Genomic DNA, 12,546 nt, shown 5'->3' with positions numbered 1-12,546 from the left:
CTATTAAATATTAAATATTAACGATGAGCGATAAGGATTTTGTGCCTGCCTCCTGCACAGTAAAATCCTAAGTATTAATTTATCCATTCGTAACTCTTGAGAGTATACATAGGTAACCAAATAGACCCTTACGGATCCATTTGGTTTCATTTGTATACTCTCAGTTAAAACACTGAGGAGTTTATTGTGTGTGTGAAGGATTGTTTGATAAGGGTTGTGTGCAATATTAACTTCTCATTTCCTGTTTGTTCTCTGCTCAGGGATTGGAGGAATACTGCACATTGATTGACAGCTCCTCATCTTTCAGAGCATACAGAGCTGCTCTAGCTGAAGTGGAGCCTCCATGCATCCCGTATCTGTAAGCACAGCTGGACAATATGGCAATATTAACCACTTAAACTCTCTATTCTCAGTAAAACACACTTGGACCACCTTTCGCCAAAAAAAGCGTTCTAAGCTTGTAGATCGGCCATTTTTGGTGAATGCACGACACCATCCTATAACAAATTATAAAATAGGGCTGGTTTAAGTTGTGTCTTGTACTGAGTTCATCTGACTTGATGATTTGTTTTCTCACCATCCTCTGCTTCTTCCAGGGGTCTGATCCTCCAGGATTTGACCTTCGTCCACCTGGGGAACCCTGATCTCATAGACGGAAAGGTCAATTTTTCTAAACGCTGGCAGCAGTTCAACATTCTGGACAGCATGCGGCGCTTCCAGCAAGTGTAAGTTAATGAAACTTAAGATGATGGTCGCCTTTTCTAACTATAAAGTATTGATTGATTGAATACTTTATTAGTCACCCCCGGTAGCCAAGTGGTGAGGACTCATACCAGTGCAACATTGCCTGATCAAATAAAGGCTTAAAATGCCCCCAAAATAATGTATCACCTGCTATCCATTCTATCCACAGCTGTCAACTACATTGTTTACCATTAAAGTTCAACAACAACAAAAACATTTAACCCTTTGCAGCAATTGCTTATTGTTATATTCGTAATCACTAATAAAACATTTAATTGTCTTTGTCAATATCCAGACATTACGAGCTGAAGCGCAACGACGACATCGTCTGCTTTTTCAACGACTTCAGTGACCATCTGGCAGAGGAAGCCCTGTGGGAGTTGTCCCTGAAGATCAAACCCAGGAACATCACCAGACGCAAGACGGACCGCGAAGAGAAAACCTAGGACTTCCTTCTGGTAACTTCTGCCCTGGGGGGCTCAGAGACTGACCTCCAAACTGTGCTTCATGACACTAACTCCACTTTACTACAGACAGAGTGACAGAGACAGAGGGACACTTGGCTGGGAGCTCATGGGAGAGTACCGAACAAACTACAGTAGACAGGAGAAGAGTGGCCAAAGTTTACAAGACGCTCTGCTGCTCTGGGAGATGACGATTGGGATAAAAGTAGCTCCGGCGCATGACAGGGATAGATTCAGTGAGCCTGTGATGCCAAGGAGGACACTACAGAACCGGGGAGGACAGGGAAGACGCTCACCCCTGTCCTCTCCGTTTTCAAAGTGGAACTGCGGTGTGTGAGAGATTTGAGGTGAATGGTCCATTAATCCCCGGAGATGCTCCTTTCTCTTCCTTTATGTATGTATGTGCCATTCATGGGTCATCTTCTACACCCCCTCTCCCTCCTGACGCTGAGCTCCTCCGACCTAGGACACCTTGGTCCGTGTTTCAGAGTAGTCTGCCATGAACAATGACGTCATAATGCAGACCACACTGGGAGGAACTGCTGGGGGACATGTGGGGGATTTGTACTTGGAGAGGATGACAATGAGGGACTGGAACCTACCATGAGATTTCGTTTTGAAACATTTTGTGTAAAGCCCGTTTTGTACTTCATCGTATGACTAGTGCCGCGCGCCAAGAATAACCACCCTACAAGCTCACAACGCCTCACTTCCGCCACGCGTTGTGAGCCTGTAGGTCGGCTATTTTCGGCGCATGACACCGTCGTACGCCGGAGCATAAATTAGGCATAAGAATCATGTATGGTTATATGTATTATATACAGTGCTCCTTTTGTTCTTAAAAAGGATCTTTATGCTAATGAGAAGAGCTTAGCTTCTCCCAAGTGCCATACGTGTGTGCACTAAAAAAAAGCAAAGCAAAAACACAAAAAGAGAATTACTAAAGATGCTGTGATCTATGTTATGTCATACTGAATCATCGTGTGCCATGTTCGAGTATAGAGAACCATCAGGCAATCAGAATCATGTCCCAGTTGTTTCAGTATGAAGGTGAGTGAGAGAGACTGAAGTCCTAGGACGGCTATTCTCAACCTGTGGGCCCCCAAATAATTGTCAAAACACTAAGATTTTAATGATATAACATTAATATTGTGATACACTACCAATAAATAACTCTAAGTTCTCGATCGATCATTAAAAGAATCATGAAAATGCACGTGGCCCACCTCTCAGACCACTTATCACGGTTTAGGTGGTCAAATGGGTGGGCCGTGAACACCTTCAAGATTTTCAAGTGGGCCCTGATCCAGAAAAAGGTTGAGAACCACTGTCCTAGGAGAGCTGTGTGTTTGTCATTCCATAACGTGCTGTCGTAATTCATTTTTATTCCTCTTTAGGAAGATTCTCCCACCCAACACACTACACTGTATTCTCAAAGTCCCAATAAAACGGCTCCGTTTCTATACATACAGTACACTGTAGGTCTGTCGTGTCCCTCCAATCATTTGCTGATATTTTTGCTTTAACCCATCTGTGTAACCACTATTTTATACGTTGGCGATTCAGAAATAGCAGATATACACGCTCATAGCCGAGTGCCACCCTATGAGCTTGTAGATCTGCCATTTTTGGAAAATCTTTGAATATATATATCTTTTAAAGCAAACATTTTTTACTCAAATCTCTTCTTCAGGGGGGTCCCTGGAACAACATATTTTGAGATGGGGGCGCTTGACATGAAAAGGTTTGAGAACCACTGATTATAGCAAAAAAAACAATCTCCAAAAAACAAGATTTAGAAGACATTTGTAGAATCCCCAGAAGCAAAGATTTGAGTTACAAATGTTCGCTATAAATTTAAGATTTTTCAAAAAATAGCAGATCTACAAGCTCATAGTGCGGTGCCACATTATGAGCTTGTATATCTGCTATTTTTGAATAGCCAAAAAATAAGATAATGGTTAAAATCTAAAATGACAGATGCTTTCCTGGTCTTAATGGGTTAACTCTGCTGTAACTGATATTATCATAACTCACACCTGCCATTGATAGTGAAATATTTTATTGTGATATGATCAGTGGGAAATGGATTTAACAGAAACAAAAATTAAGGCATTTTTGTTTTTTCATAGAAACTAGGTCTAACACTGCAACAACAACAAAATGATTGACCTACTGCATGTGATAATTTTACACAAGGAAAATGAAAATATGTAAAGCACATAAGTTGTGCATGTGGGTTTGTACACTACTAGGTATAAACTATTAAACAAATGAATACAAACAAGTAAAATTTGATGTGCAAAGCCAGGAATAAAATAATAAATTAATAACTAATTTAAATAATTGTTCTTAAAATATAACTCATTTAAATAATTGTTCAAACCTATTATATCGCCCTCAAGTTCAGAAACAGATGTAGCCATACCACAGCTGGTAATAAATATACATATACTGCATGTCATGGAAGACAGTAACTTGCCAAAACTGACTGTTTAAAGGGGGTAAGTGATATTCATTTGTAAAAGAAATATTCATTTGTCAGGAGAGCGAACCGCATATAAAGTTAATTAATAAGCTTACATTTTACAGTGTTCCAGTCAAATTTTGGGGGGTTATATGATCACAATTTTGCTTGTTTGCCCTGTATCCTGTATGACTTCTCTCTCCTGATTGGGTAAAATTGGTATCCCATCCTGAAAATGTATTTTGATTCCTGAAGAGACGGGGAGACCTGTTACTGAACAAAAACTATAGCAATAAGTCGGAATATAGAGCTATTAAACATTTCTTTTAAAAATAAAATCTAACTTAACACCACCTTTAACTGTTAATGATGCATCAACGATTTCATAAAATGGATTATGAAAATATTGCAGCCCTTGGACACTGGACTGTGGAAGAAAAAAGGAGCTGAAGAAAGTAGGACGGATACCCAATCACTGACCCAAACCCACCAGTCAACCTATCAGTAAGTCCCAGCTCTCACTCGTCCAGGTTCAGTGGGGACGGCTGCTTGGCTCCAGTAGGACCCTCTTTCCAGTGAGGTTGGAAGTTCCATTCTGAAGCTCTTGCTCAGAAATGGACCGTTTAAGTGTCCGTGCATGGCCATTGCCGCTGGACCCTCGCTGCCACTTACAGATGTCACCGTTAAGAATGTCCTGGATATGCTGGACGATGAGGTTGATGGCCACTGGGGAGATTAAAATTATTTAAAAAAGGAAAAAAAAAATGTTAATGATGAACCACTTAAGAAGGCTCCTGTGTAAAAAATAAATTACTATGTATTTTTGGTCCAGACATGCTATTTTCAAAGGCAGACAACAAATGTCAATGAGGTCGCGATGACCTTGTTGACATTTGTGAAATATGTATACATTTAAAAAAATTACATTTGGCACATAAAAAGACATACCAAAATACGTACGTCTGGTTGAAAGTGGTCAAAAGGGAAACAACTTACCCATGTTGTCAACTCCTCTTGGAATAATAACATCTGCATACTTCTTGGTCTGGGGACAAAGACAGCATTATTTGACACAGACCAGTGAAATGATACATACTGTAGGTCACTAGCCAATCATTTATTTATAAGCACAGCATTATAAAACTGGATACATACGGGTAAACAGAACTCCTCAAAGGCAGGTTTGACGAAGGTGGTGTACTGAGTGAGAATCTGCTCCAGGTCACGACCTCTGGTCATATCTCGTAGAACTACAAAGACATAATCGAAAACCATTTTCAAATTGGCATTCCTATTTTGGGCATGTCATGCTGTAGGCGAACATTTTCAAACGTTTTCTAAACATGTCACAAATAGCAGATTTACAGGTTCACAATGCATCGTGACATGTGAACTTGTAGATCTAATTTAGATTTCTTTTACTTGTTCATTATATAAATCAAATCGGGATCGGACCCCAACAAATCTTGCATTGGTCGCTCCAATTGATAGAACAATGTCAGTGAAGGTTTGTGTTGTGTTCTGTGTTTGTGTGACAGTAATACCTCTACGAGACAGCCTAACATCAGAGTCTGTGTCCACAAACAGCTTCATGTGGAACATGTCACGCACTTTCTGCGTGTAGAAGACGAGGATTCCCTCAAAGAGGACCACATCTGCAGGGTAAACTGTGATCTTGTCCTCCAGTCTAGAAGCATGCATACAGTTTTCACACAAATCAAAATGCTGAGGCTTCTGTGAAATATGAAAAAATAAGTATTTCTCTCTCTGGTGGTAATGCACGTGGACTTGACCTTCTCACCTGGAATGAGTGACGAAGTCATACGTTGGAACTTCAACCACTCTTCCCTCCGCAATGTCCTTCAGCGTTTTGTACATCAAATCATTGTCAAATGCATCTGTAACAAACCACAGCAGATAATTAAATTAGCCCCTTAAACCCTAGCATCCCTATTCTGGGGGCGAACAATCTGTGTTGTGAGCTTGTAGATTGGCAATTTTAAGACAAAGTATATAGCCCTGAAGGACCCTGGTCAACTAAGTATTTTTGGATTAAGTCAGTGGTTCTCAGATTGGGGTCCAAGGACTCTTCATTTGAACGTTCCTAGAGTTATGGGGTTCCTTAAAGTAAACAAAGGATCCCATTGAATTACAAATCCGAAAGAGAAAGTAGAGTTGGATTGGCCACACCCTCAGAAAACCTGCTACAAACATCACCCAAACAAGCCCTGAAATGGAACCCCCAAGGGAAAAGGAAACGAGGTCGCCCCAGGAACAGTTGGAGAAGAAGTGTCGAGGCAGAAATATCAGAGAGTGGGCTCAACTGGGGAGATCTCGAAAGAACCGCTAAAAACCGAGTGAAATGGAGGACATTTGTCAACGGCCTATGCACCCTTGAGGAGCAAAGGGCTTAAGTCAAGTAAGTCAGTGATAAAGTGCAAATTTTACTTATGTTCAACTGAACAACTGCAATGACATTTTGCCTACCTGGGTGGTCAAAGTTATATTGTCCCTTTGATGCCTTTGCCTTCTGGTCTGGGACCAGCACCCTGTAGAAACTGTCCTGGCTTACGATAGCCACCTTCCTCTGGCGGCGGTCTACCTTGTGCTGACCCAGAAGCTCCATGATCTTGGCACATACTGTGGACTGTGATAAATTGCTTATTTTACTGAATAACCGGCAGTAGTTCATGCATCTCATTGTGAAACGTTACTTGATCATTATACTAAACAGAAAATAAAACTTATACAAGTGACTGTAAGAAAAGTAAGAGGAAGACTGCATTTGAATTACCTGTTCAGCAAAGTCAATATTATTTTGTATAGCTCATTTGATATCAATTATCTCAATGCTTTTCACAACGCATGATCCATCCACACACACCCACACAGTAAGTAGCTGTAGTATATTTGGACCCCATAGCATTTTTAAAACATTTCCCTATCACATAGATTACCAATACTATGAGCCCAGTGGCCTTGTGGTTTGAGCTGTCCACTCTGAGATTGGACTATGGTACCCAATGCCTCCCTGTTTGGCACTGAGTCAGCATCAAGGGTCGGACTGGGGGTAAGTCCCTATGACACACTAGCATCATGTCCAGGGGGTGTACTTGTTGTTGAACTTCAAACTGTCTCACGCTCAGGAAATGGGAGACATGACCTATGGCCACATGGCTCAGCCTCAGGATACCTAAGGAAACGAAACTTACATGACCTATAGCCACATGGCTCGGGATACCCAAGGCTACAAACGTACTGTAGGCTACTTATAGGGATCCAGTTAAGTGATCTAAGTATAGCAGAATTCCGGCTGCAGCATTTTGAGTGAGCTGGTCTCTTCCAACAGCAAATAGCAGGTCATTACAGTAATCCAACCTGTTGGAGATGAATCCATGAAGCAGTTCTTCAGAGTCAGACTGAGGCAAGAAGCTTCAACTTGGGATGTTTGATCATTTTGGAAATTAAGATCCAGTCAGTTTAACTGACACCGATATTGACTGGACTAGTGGAAAACAAGCAGATTGCTTGTAGTTTGCTCATAGATGATAATATAATAATGTGATATCTAAAGCAGGGGTCTTCAACAGGGGGTCCTCAGAGTTACTACAGGGGTTACCTCAGAGTTACTGCTATATTTAGCCAAATATAGCAGATATACAAGCTCACAGAGAGCTTGTAGATCGGCTATTTTCGGAAAGTTGGTGTAGAGGGAAAAAGAGCAGACCAAGTGCAGAGCCAACGGTCAAGTTGACTAAATATTGTGGGTTTAAAAAGGTAAACAGTCTGAAAATACACATTAGCATGAATCCAACCATCTATGAAATCTATTAAAAAGTTTAACCTGCAACACAATTTTACACAATAAAGGGGTCCCTGCTTCATCTCCTTGGCCTGACAAACGTTGAAGACCCCTGATCTGAAAGGAATAGACCTGGACATCAAACGTTCACCATTGAAGGAAAAGGGGGGCGTTTCTGGCAACTATTTTGACAGCTAGCGGGAAGCTAGCCGTTGAAGCTAACGCTAACCGCCGTTAACACTCACCTTGCCACTAGCAGTTCCTCCACTGACCCCGATCAGAAAGGGACGGTGTCGTGGCCTCTCCACCTCTCCCAGAGGTCCGAGAGAAGCCATCTGAGGACGGATGACAGGGGGGACAGAGGACAGGGGACAGTCACCACGCACTGACTTGTTGTGGAGAAGTAGAATAGCTTCCTTCTCTGTGCTATTTTCAACAATTTAATCATTCACGCGAGATTTCGGTACTCCTCGGACATGTGACATGTGTCATGTGACATGTTCCCTGAAACAACAAACAGCAGTGACAGCATGATATGGATGGGTATCAGCAGCTCAGACTCGGTAAGTGATGGAAGAAGTACTCACATGTTGTACTTAAGTAAACGTACCAATACCACAATGTAGAAATACTCTGTTACAAATAAAAGTCTGTTTCTCAACACAAAAATGAGTAAAAGTACAAAAGTATTCGCATTAAAATATACTCATTTTGCAGAATGTCCCATTTCACAAGTTTACAAATGCTTTGAAAATAGCAAATCTCACAAGCTCATAATGCGTCGTTTTGCGATGCGTTGTGAGCTTGTAGATTATTATTTTTAAATTGCCTAAGTATGCATAAGGCTGAAGTGGTTAATGCATTTTTTTAAAATAATAAAAATCTACTAAGTAACTAGTAACTAGTAACTAAAGTTTTCAAATAATTGTTGAGTTAAAGTACAATATTGTCTCTGAGATGTAGTGGAGTAAAAGTAAAATTATTACAAATTGGAAATACTCCAGTACAGTAAAAGCACCTCAACATTGTACAGTAAATCTTAAGTACAGTACTTGTTACTTTACACCAGGGGTTTTCAACTGGTGGTCCGTGGAGGTATTGCAAGTGGTAACTGATCATGCATTCAGTAATGTAGGAAAGTGAAGACTTCACAGTCCCTTGTGAAGTTCTGGATGAGTTGTCAGGCAGAATTCCCAGAGCTTACAGTAAAAGCTATGTATTTTACCTTTTGTAACTACGTATCTCTGTGACAGTAGTATTTTCATGCTGGCAGAAGAATATGTACAGGGCAAAGTTCCAGCCAGACAATGACATGAGACATAACATTAGTCATTTAGCAGACGCTTTTATCCAAATCGACTTACAATAAGTGCATTCAACAAAGGTAGGGAAGGAAACTACTAATCACCAGAAGTCTTAAGTGCATTCTCTTCTAAAACAAGCAACTAAGGGTGTACCTAGCGCTAAGGTAAAAATGCAATATATCAGCTACCTACTTTCTTAAACAGATGAGACAAATAGGAAAATCAAATGAGCAAGAGCTAAAACAAATAAGTGTATTGAATAAACAAGATCCAATAAAACAAGAGCTTGTACAACTAGTTAACAAGTAGGCAAGGCAAAGAGGAAGGATAGTGTTTCCTGAAGAGGTGGGTTTTCAGCCTGGGGCGAAAGATGGGCAGTGACTCTGCTGTCATGACATCAGTGGGAAGTTCATTCCACCACTGTGGGGCCAGAACAGAAAAAAAGCTGTGACTGTGTCGATCGGCCAGAAGGACCACTGAGCGACGAGGCAACCAGTCGCCCCGAGGCGGCAGACCGAAGTGGTCGGGCAGGGGTGTAAGCCCTGACCATAGCCCGGAGGTAAGAAGGAGCTGTTCCTTTCACTGCCCTATAGGCTAGCACCAGGGTTTTAAACTGGATGCGAGCCGCTACGGGGAGCCAGTGTAGAGAACGGAGAAGGATAGTTGACTCCACTATAGCCAAGAAGAGATAGACATGGACATGGTCATGAGAAACAGTTCACTCAATGACCTGGTGGTGACCTAAGATGACGTGTTGTTGACAGCAGTTACTGGGAAGTAGGAGGTCAAGAACTTCCACAGAAAAGGGAGAAGAAGGTTAAGTGTACCGGATTGCCTTAGTTATCATTATTAGGAAATGTGCCCATGTAATAGGGTGTGTCTGCTCACTCATATATAAGTTACAAATATATATATCAGTTAATATGAGTTTAATATAGAAGGCTGGACAAAGTAAGAGACATTCTCAAAAACACTCAAAAACGCTCTGCTCACTAGCATAATATTTCAGTCATTATTTAAGAACATGTGTCCATGGACATGGGTTTTGCGTATTTTAGTTCTTATAACTATAATCAAATTAATTTAAAAACAAAAAACATGCATATAAACACCTTATGTATGTAACAGACATGCAAAAGTGTCACTTTTCAGCTACAGTTACCTTTTTGAACCCAAATAGGGCAATTGTGTGACACCTGACCCGAAAGAAAACAACATGTCACCTTTTTTCACCTCGGGGCTGTTTGCATGCCTGATGTAATATATCGAAATAAACCTACATGTATTTGTATCTTGTTGAATATCTTTCTCCTGTAAGAGTTCCGATGAACCATTCCTTCATTCCGTCTTGCTTATGTAGGCCTGTACCAGCTGTACTGCATGACGGTGTACACAGTATATTATTATACTTTTTTTTAAATATGTAATGCCCAAATTAGGAATGCCAGGTTGATTTATTAACCACTTAACCCTATATATTTGACATGGGTTTCCCAGGGCTCTATAGGCCTACTAGGTCCACTACTTTTTCCCTCAACATAAAATCTCTTAGCTGAAAATAGCTTTTTTTTGCTGAATGTTTGCCCCAGAATAGGGGTTAAACCAACCACTCACTGCTATGCCAGGCTTGTCACAAAATTCATTTTCACATTTGTACCTGAGAATATTCTCAGGTACAAATGTGAAAATGAATTTTGTTCACATATTATGTGAAATAGGGAAAAAAGGGATAGAGAATAATAAAAAAAAGAATAATTTATTATGAAAGGCAATACACACACACAAACAACATATCACGATTTGTGTGAGTCATCTTGTGTTTCATGTGTATCTTCAGCATCCTTTGACGTCGGAGCTTTTCTGGACTCTTCCACCACAATCTCTATAGCAGAATCTCCTTCAACACGTCTCACCGTCTCTCCCTTTGCTGCAAGGATCTCTTCAATGTTTCTGAAAGAATGTGGCATATTATAAAATAATAATGATCTTGTTCACACAAGCGTTTCCTTTCCCCTATAGAATATTGAGCTGCAATTCATTTTCTTGAATTGTATGTGGTGTAAGAGTGTTGAATAGCTCTATATTCCGATCCAAGTAAACATTGCTATAGTGTTTGTTCAGTAACAGGTGTCTCCTGTCTCTCCAGCTCTTTAACAAATAGAAAGCACATGTCCCTCTACACACCAAATCTCTTCACCAACTACAGATCTACAAGCTCACAATGCTTTTTTTTATGGGTTCTCAGATTGTAACCTCATAGACCTAAATTACATAATCTTTAATGTGTTGTACATGTATTTTTAAACTACACTAAAGTCAATGGGAGCCTCAGGGAAAGAATGTGCCTGTATCAAAATACCGAAATACAATGATCTCAGATGTTACAGTAGACCCATAGGGCAGGCTATGGTCAACAGTAGGCTTTACTATGGTGTGAGAATAAAACAAGGTCTTATTATAATAATGTATTCTCATATGAGTTCATCCATTGTAAATGTTCAGCCAAGCACTGACCTCTTTCCCTCCAGGTCAGAGAACCAGCCCAAGTTATCAGCGATAATGTGGTGTTTTTCACATCCTGGACAGGTCACTATGACCACACCTTTGTGGTAAGCTACCTTGGATATCCGTTTTCTTGATCTGGTGGAGCAAACCTGAAAAATAAATTAAAAAAATAAATACATGTGCAAAATGGGGCGGTATTAACCACTTGAGCACTATTTATATTTCAAAATATTCGCCTAAAATGACATACCCCAAATAGGGATGCCAGCGTGAAAATGTTTATTTTATTTATTTTGTGTACTTTATTTTGAATACGTTTGTCCCATATTAGCCCTAGAATGGCTGATATTCCATATAGTTCACATGCAATAATGTATGGAATATCTGCCATTCTAGGGCTACTCGCTCGCTCGCTCGCACGCGCGCGCGCGCACACACACACACACACACACACACACACACACACACTCTACCTTGCATGTGTAAATTAGATGATAATGCGTTGAATGGATCTTTCCAAGGGTGTCATTTCTACGAAGTGATGTAGTGGAGAATCCTCTTGGTGTCACAGTGGGACACACCCGTGTCACCTTAGGACAGATCTGTGTTGACAACTGTCTTATTCTGGATGCTGTCACTGCTGGTCCCAAGTGGTGAAAGTCACGTCCATAAATGTATCTTGTTGACATGTTATGACAGCGTCTTAACAACGCAGTGAAAGTACTCATTGCGTTCAAAGTGTAAATTAACAAGCGGGACTTTTAAATAAATGTTGATCTTGAGGCGTTTACTTTGTGAGCTTTACAGCGATTTCACCAACGTGCATGTTGTTGTCGCGGTGTGATGACGTCAAACACAACCCATTGTTTACTTCCGTCTCAGGGAAACTGAGGAGTAAATGGAGGCGGGACTGTGGATTGATTTAAAAACGTTGAAAAAGACCTTGCCTTGGATCAAGAGTCAAGACTATTACAGAAGTATTTGATCGATATTTTTATTTGATTTTACTCGATAAAATACATCTAAGATAGTCTTGATCCAAGGTTAAAAAAGACCAAAAGCTCGACTGGTTATCTGAACCTGAGTGTCTGTGGGTATCGCCGTTGGATCTGGATTTAACTCTTATATCGTAGGCTGCGGTGCTTGTTTCATCCCGGTGATGTCGCTATGAATCCGATATGATATCCATAGGCTATATGGAGTCTCAATGTCAGTCATGCCCAAAGATGGAGCCTATGATGTCAGACTTGGATGTCATGT

The 12,546-nt window shown here is 40.6% G+C and overlaps 2 protein-coding genes across 7 annotated transcripts in view; one reads left to right on the top strand and one right to left on the bottom strand.

Moving 5' to 3' along the window:
• rapgef1b (Rap guanine nucleotide exchange factor (GEF) 1b) overlaps nt 1-2,689 on the top strand; it is a 62,435-nt gene extending 59,746 nt beyond the window's left edge. For all 6 annotated transcript variants that reach the window (XM_080418932.1, XM_080418928.1, XM_080418930.1 and 3 more), the window contains 3 exons: nt 261-358; nt 597-725; nt 1,040-2,689. In XM_080418932.1, the coding sequence (XP_080275058.1) occupies nt 261-358; nt 597-725; nt 1,040-1,190 (378 nt within the window). In that variant the 3' untranslated portion in view covers nt 1,191-2,689. The remainder of the gene's footprint in view (nt 1-260; nt 359-596; nt 726-1,039) is intronic.
• A 564-nt stretch (nt 2,690-3,253) lies between these two features.
• uck1 (uridine-cytidine kinase 1) lies at nt 3,254-7,903 on the bottom strand. The gene is made up of 7 exons (XM_080419703.1): nt 7,723-7,903; nt 6,163-6,322; nt 5,477-5,573; nt 5,220-5,362; nt 4,831-4,925; nt 4,672-4,720; nt 3,254-4,401 (listed from the first exon to the last, which is right to left on the bottom strand). Exons 1-7 carry the CDS (start codon nt 7,810-7,812, stop codon nt 4,208-4,210), a joined length of 828 nt encoding a protein of 275 aa, XP_080275829.1. The 5' UTR covers nt 7,813-7,903; the 3' UTR covers nt 3,254-4,207.
• Between the last annotated feature and the right edge of the window lie 4,643 nt (nt 7,904-12,546).

Source organism: Gymnoscopelus braueri, assembly GCF_963280865.1.
Source record: "Gymnoscopelus braueri genome assembly, chromosome: 22".
Taxonomy (NCBI): Eukaryota; Metazoa; Chordata; class Actinopteri; order Myctophiformes; family Myctophidae; genus Gymnoscopelus; species Gymnoscopelus braueri.
The sequence above is the reverse complement of the archived record's forward strand: the minus strand, read 5'-3'. Positions and strand labels throughout refer to the sequence as shown.

Bases quoted from the DNA above. Each gene is read 5' to 3' on its own strand.
- uck1 (XM_080419703.1), bottom strand. From the start codon at position 7,812: ATGGCTTCTCTCGGACCTCTGGGAGAGGTGGAGAGGCCACGACACCGT. The intron at 4,721-4,830 runs GTATGTATCCAG...CTTTGTCCCCAG, and splicing joins TTGAGGAGTTCTGTTTACCC to ACCAAGAAGTATGCAGATGT. The intron at 4,402-4,671 runs GTAAGTTGTTTC...TAATCTCCCCAG, and splicing joins AAGAGGAGTTGACAACATGG to TGGCCATCAACCTCATCGTC.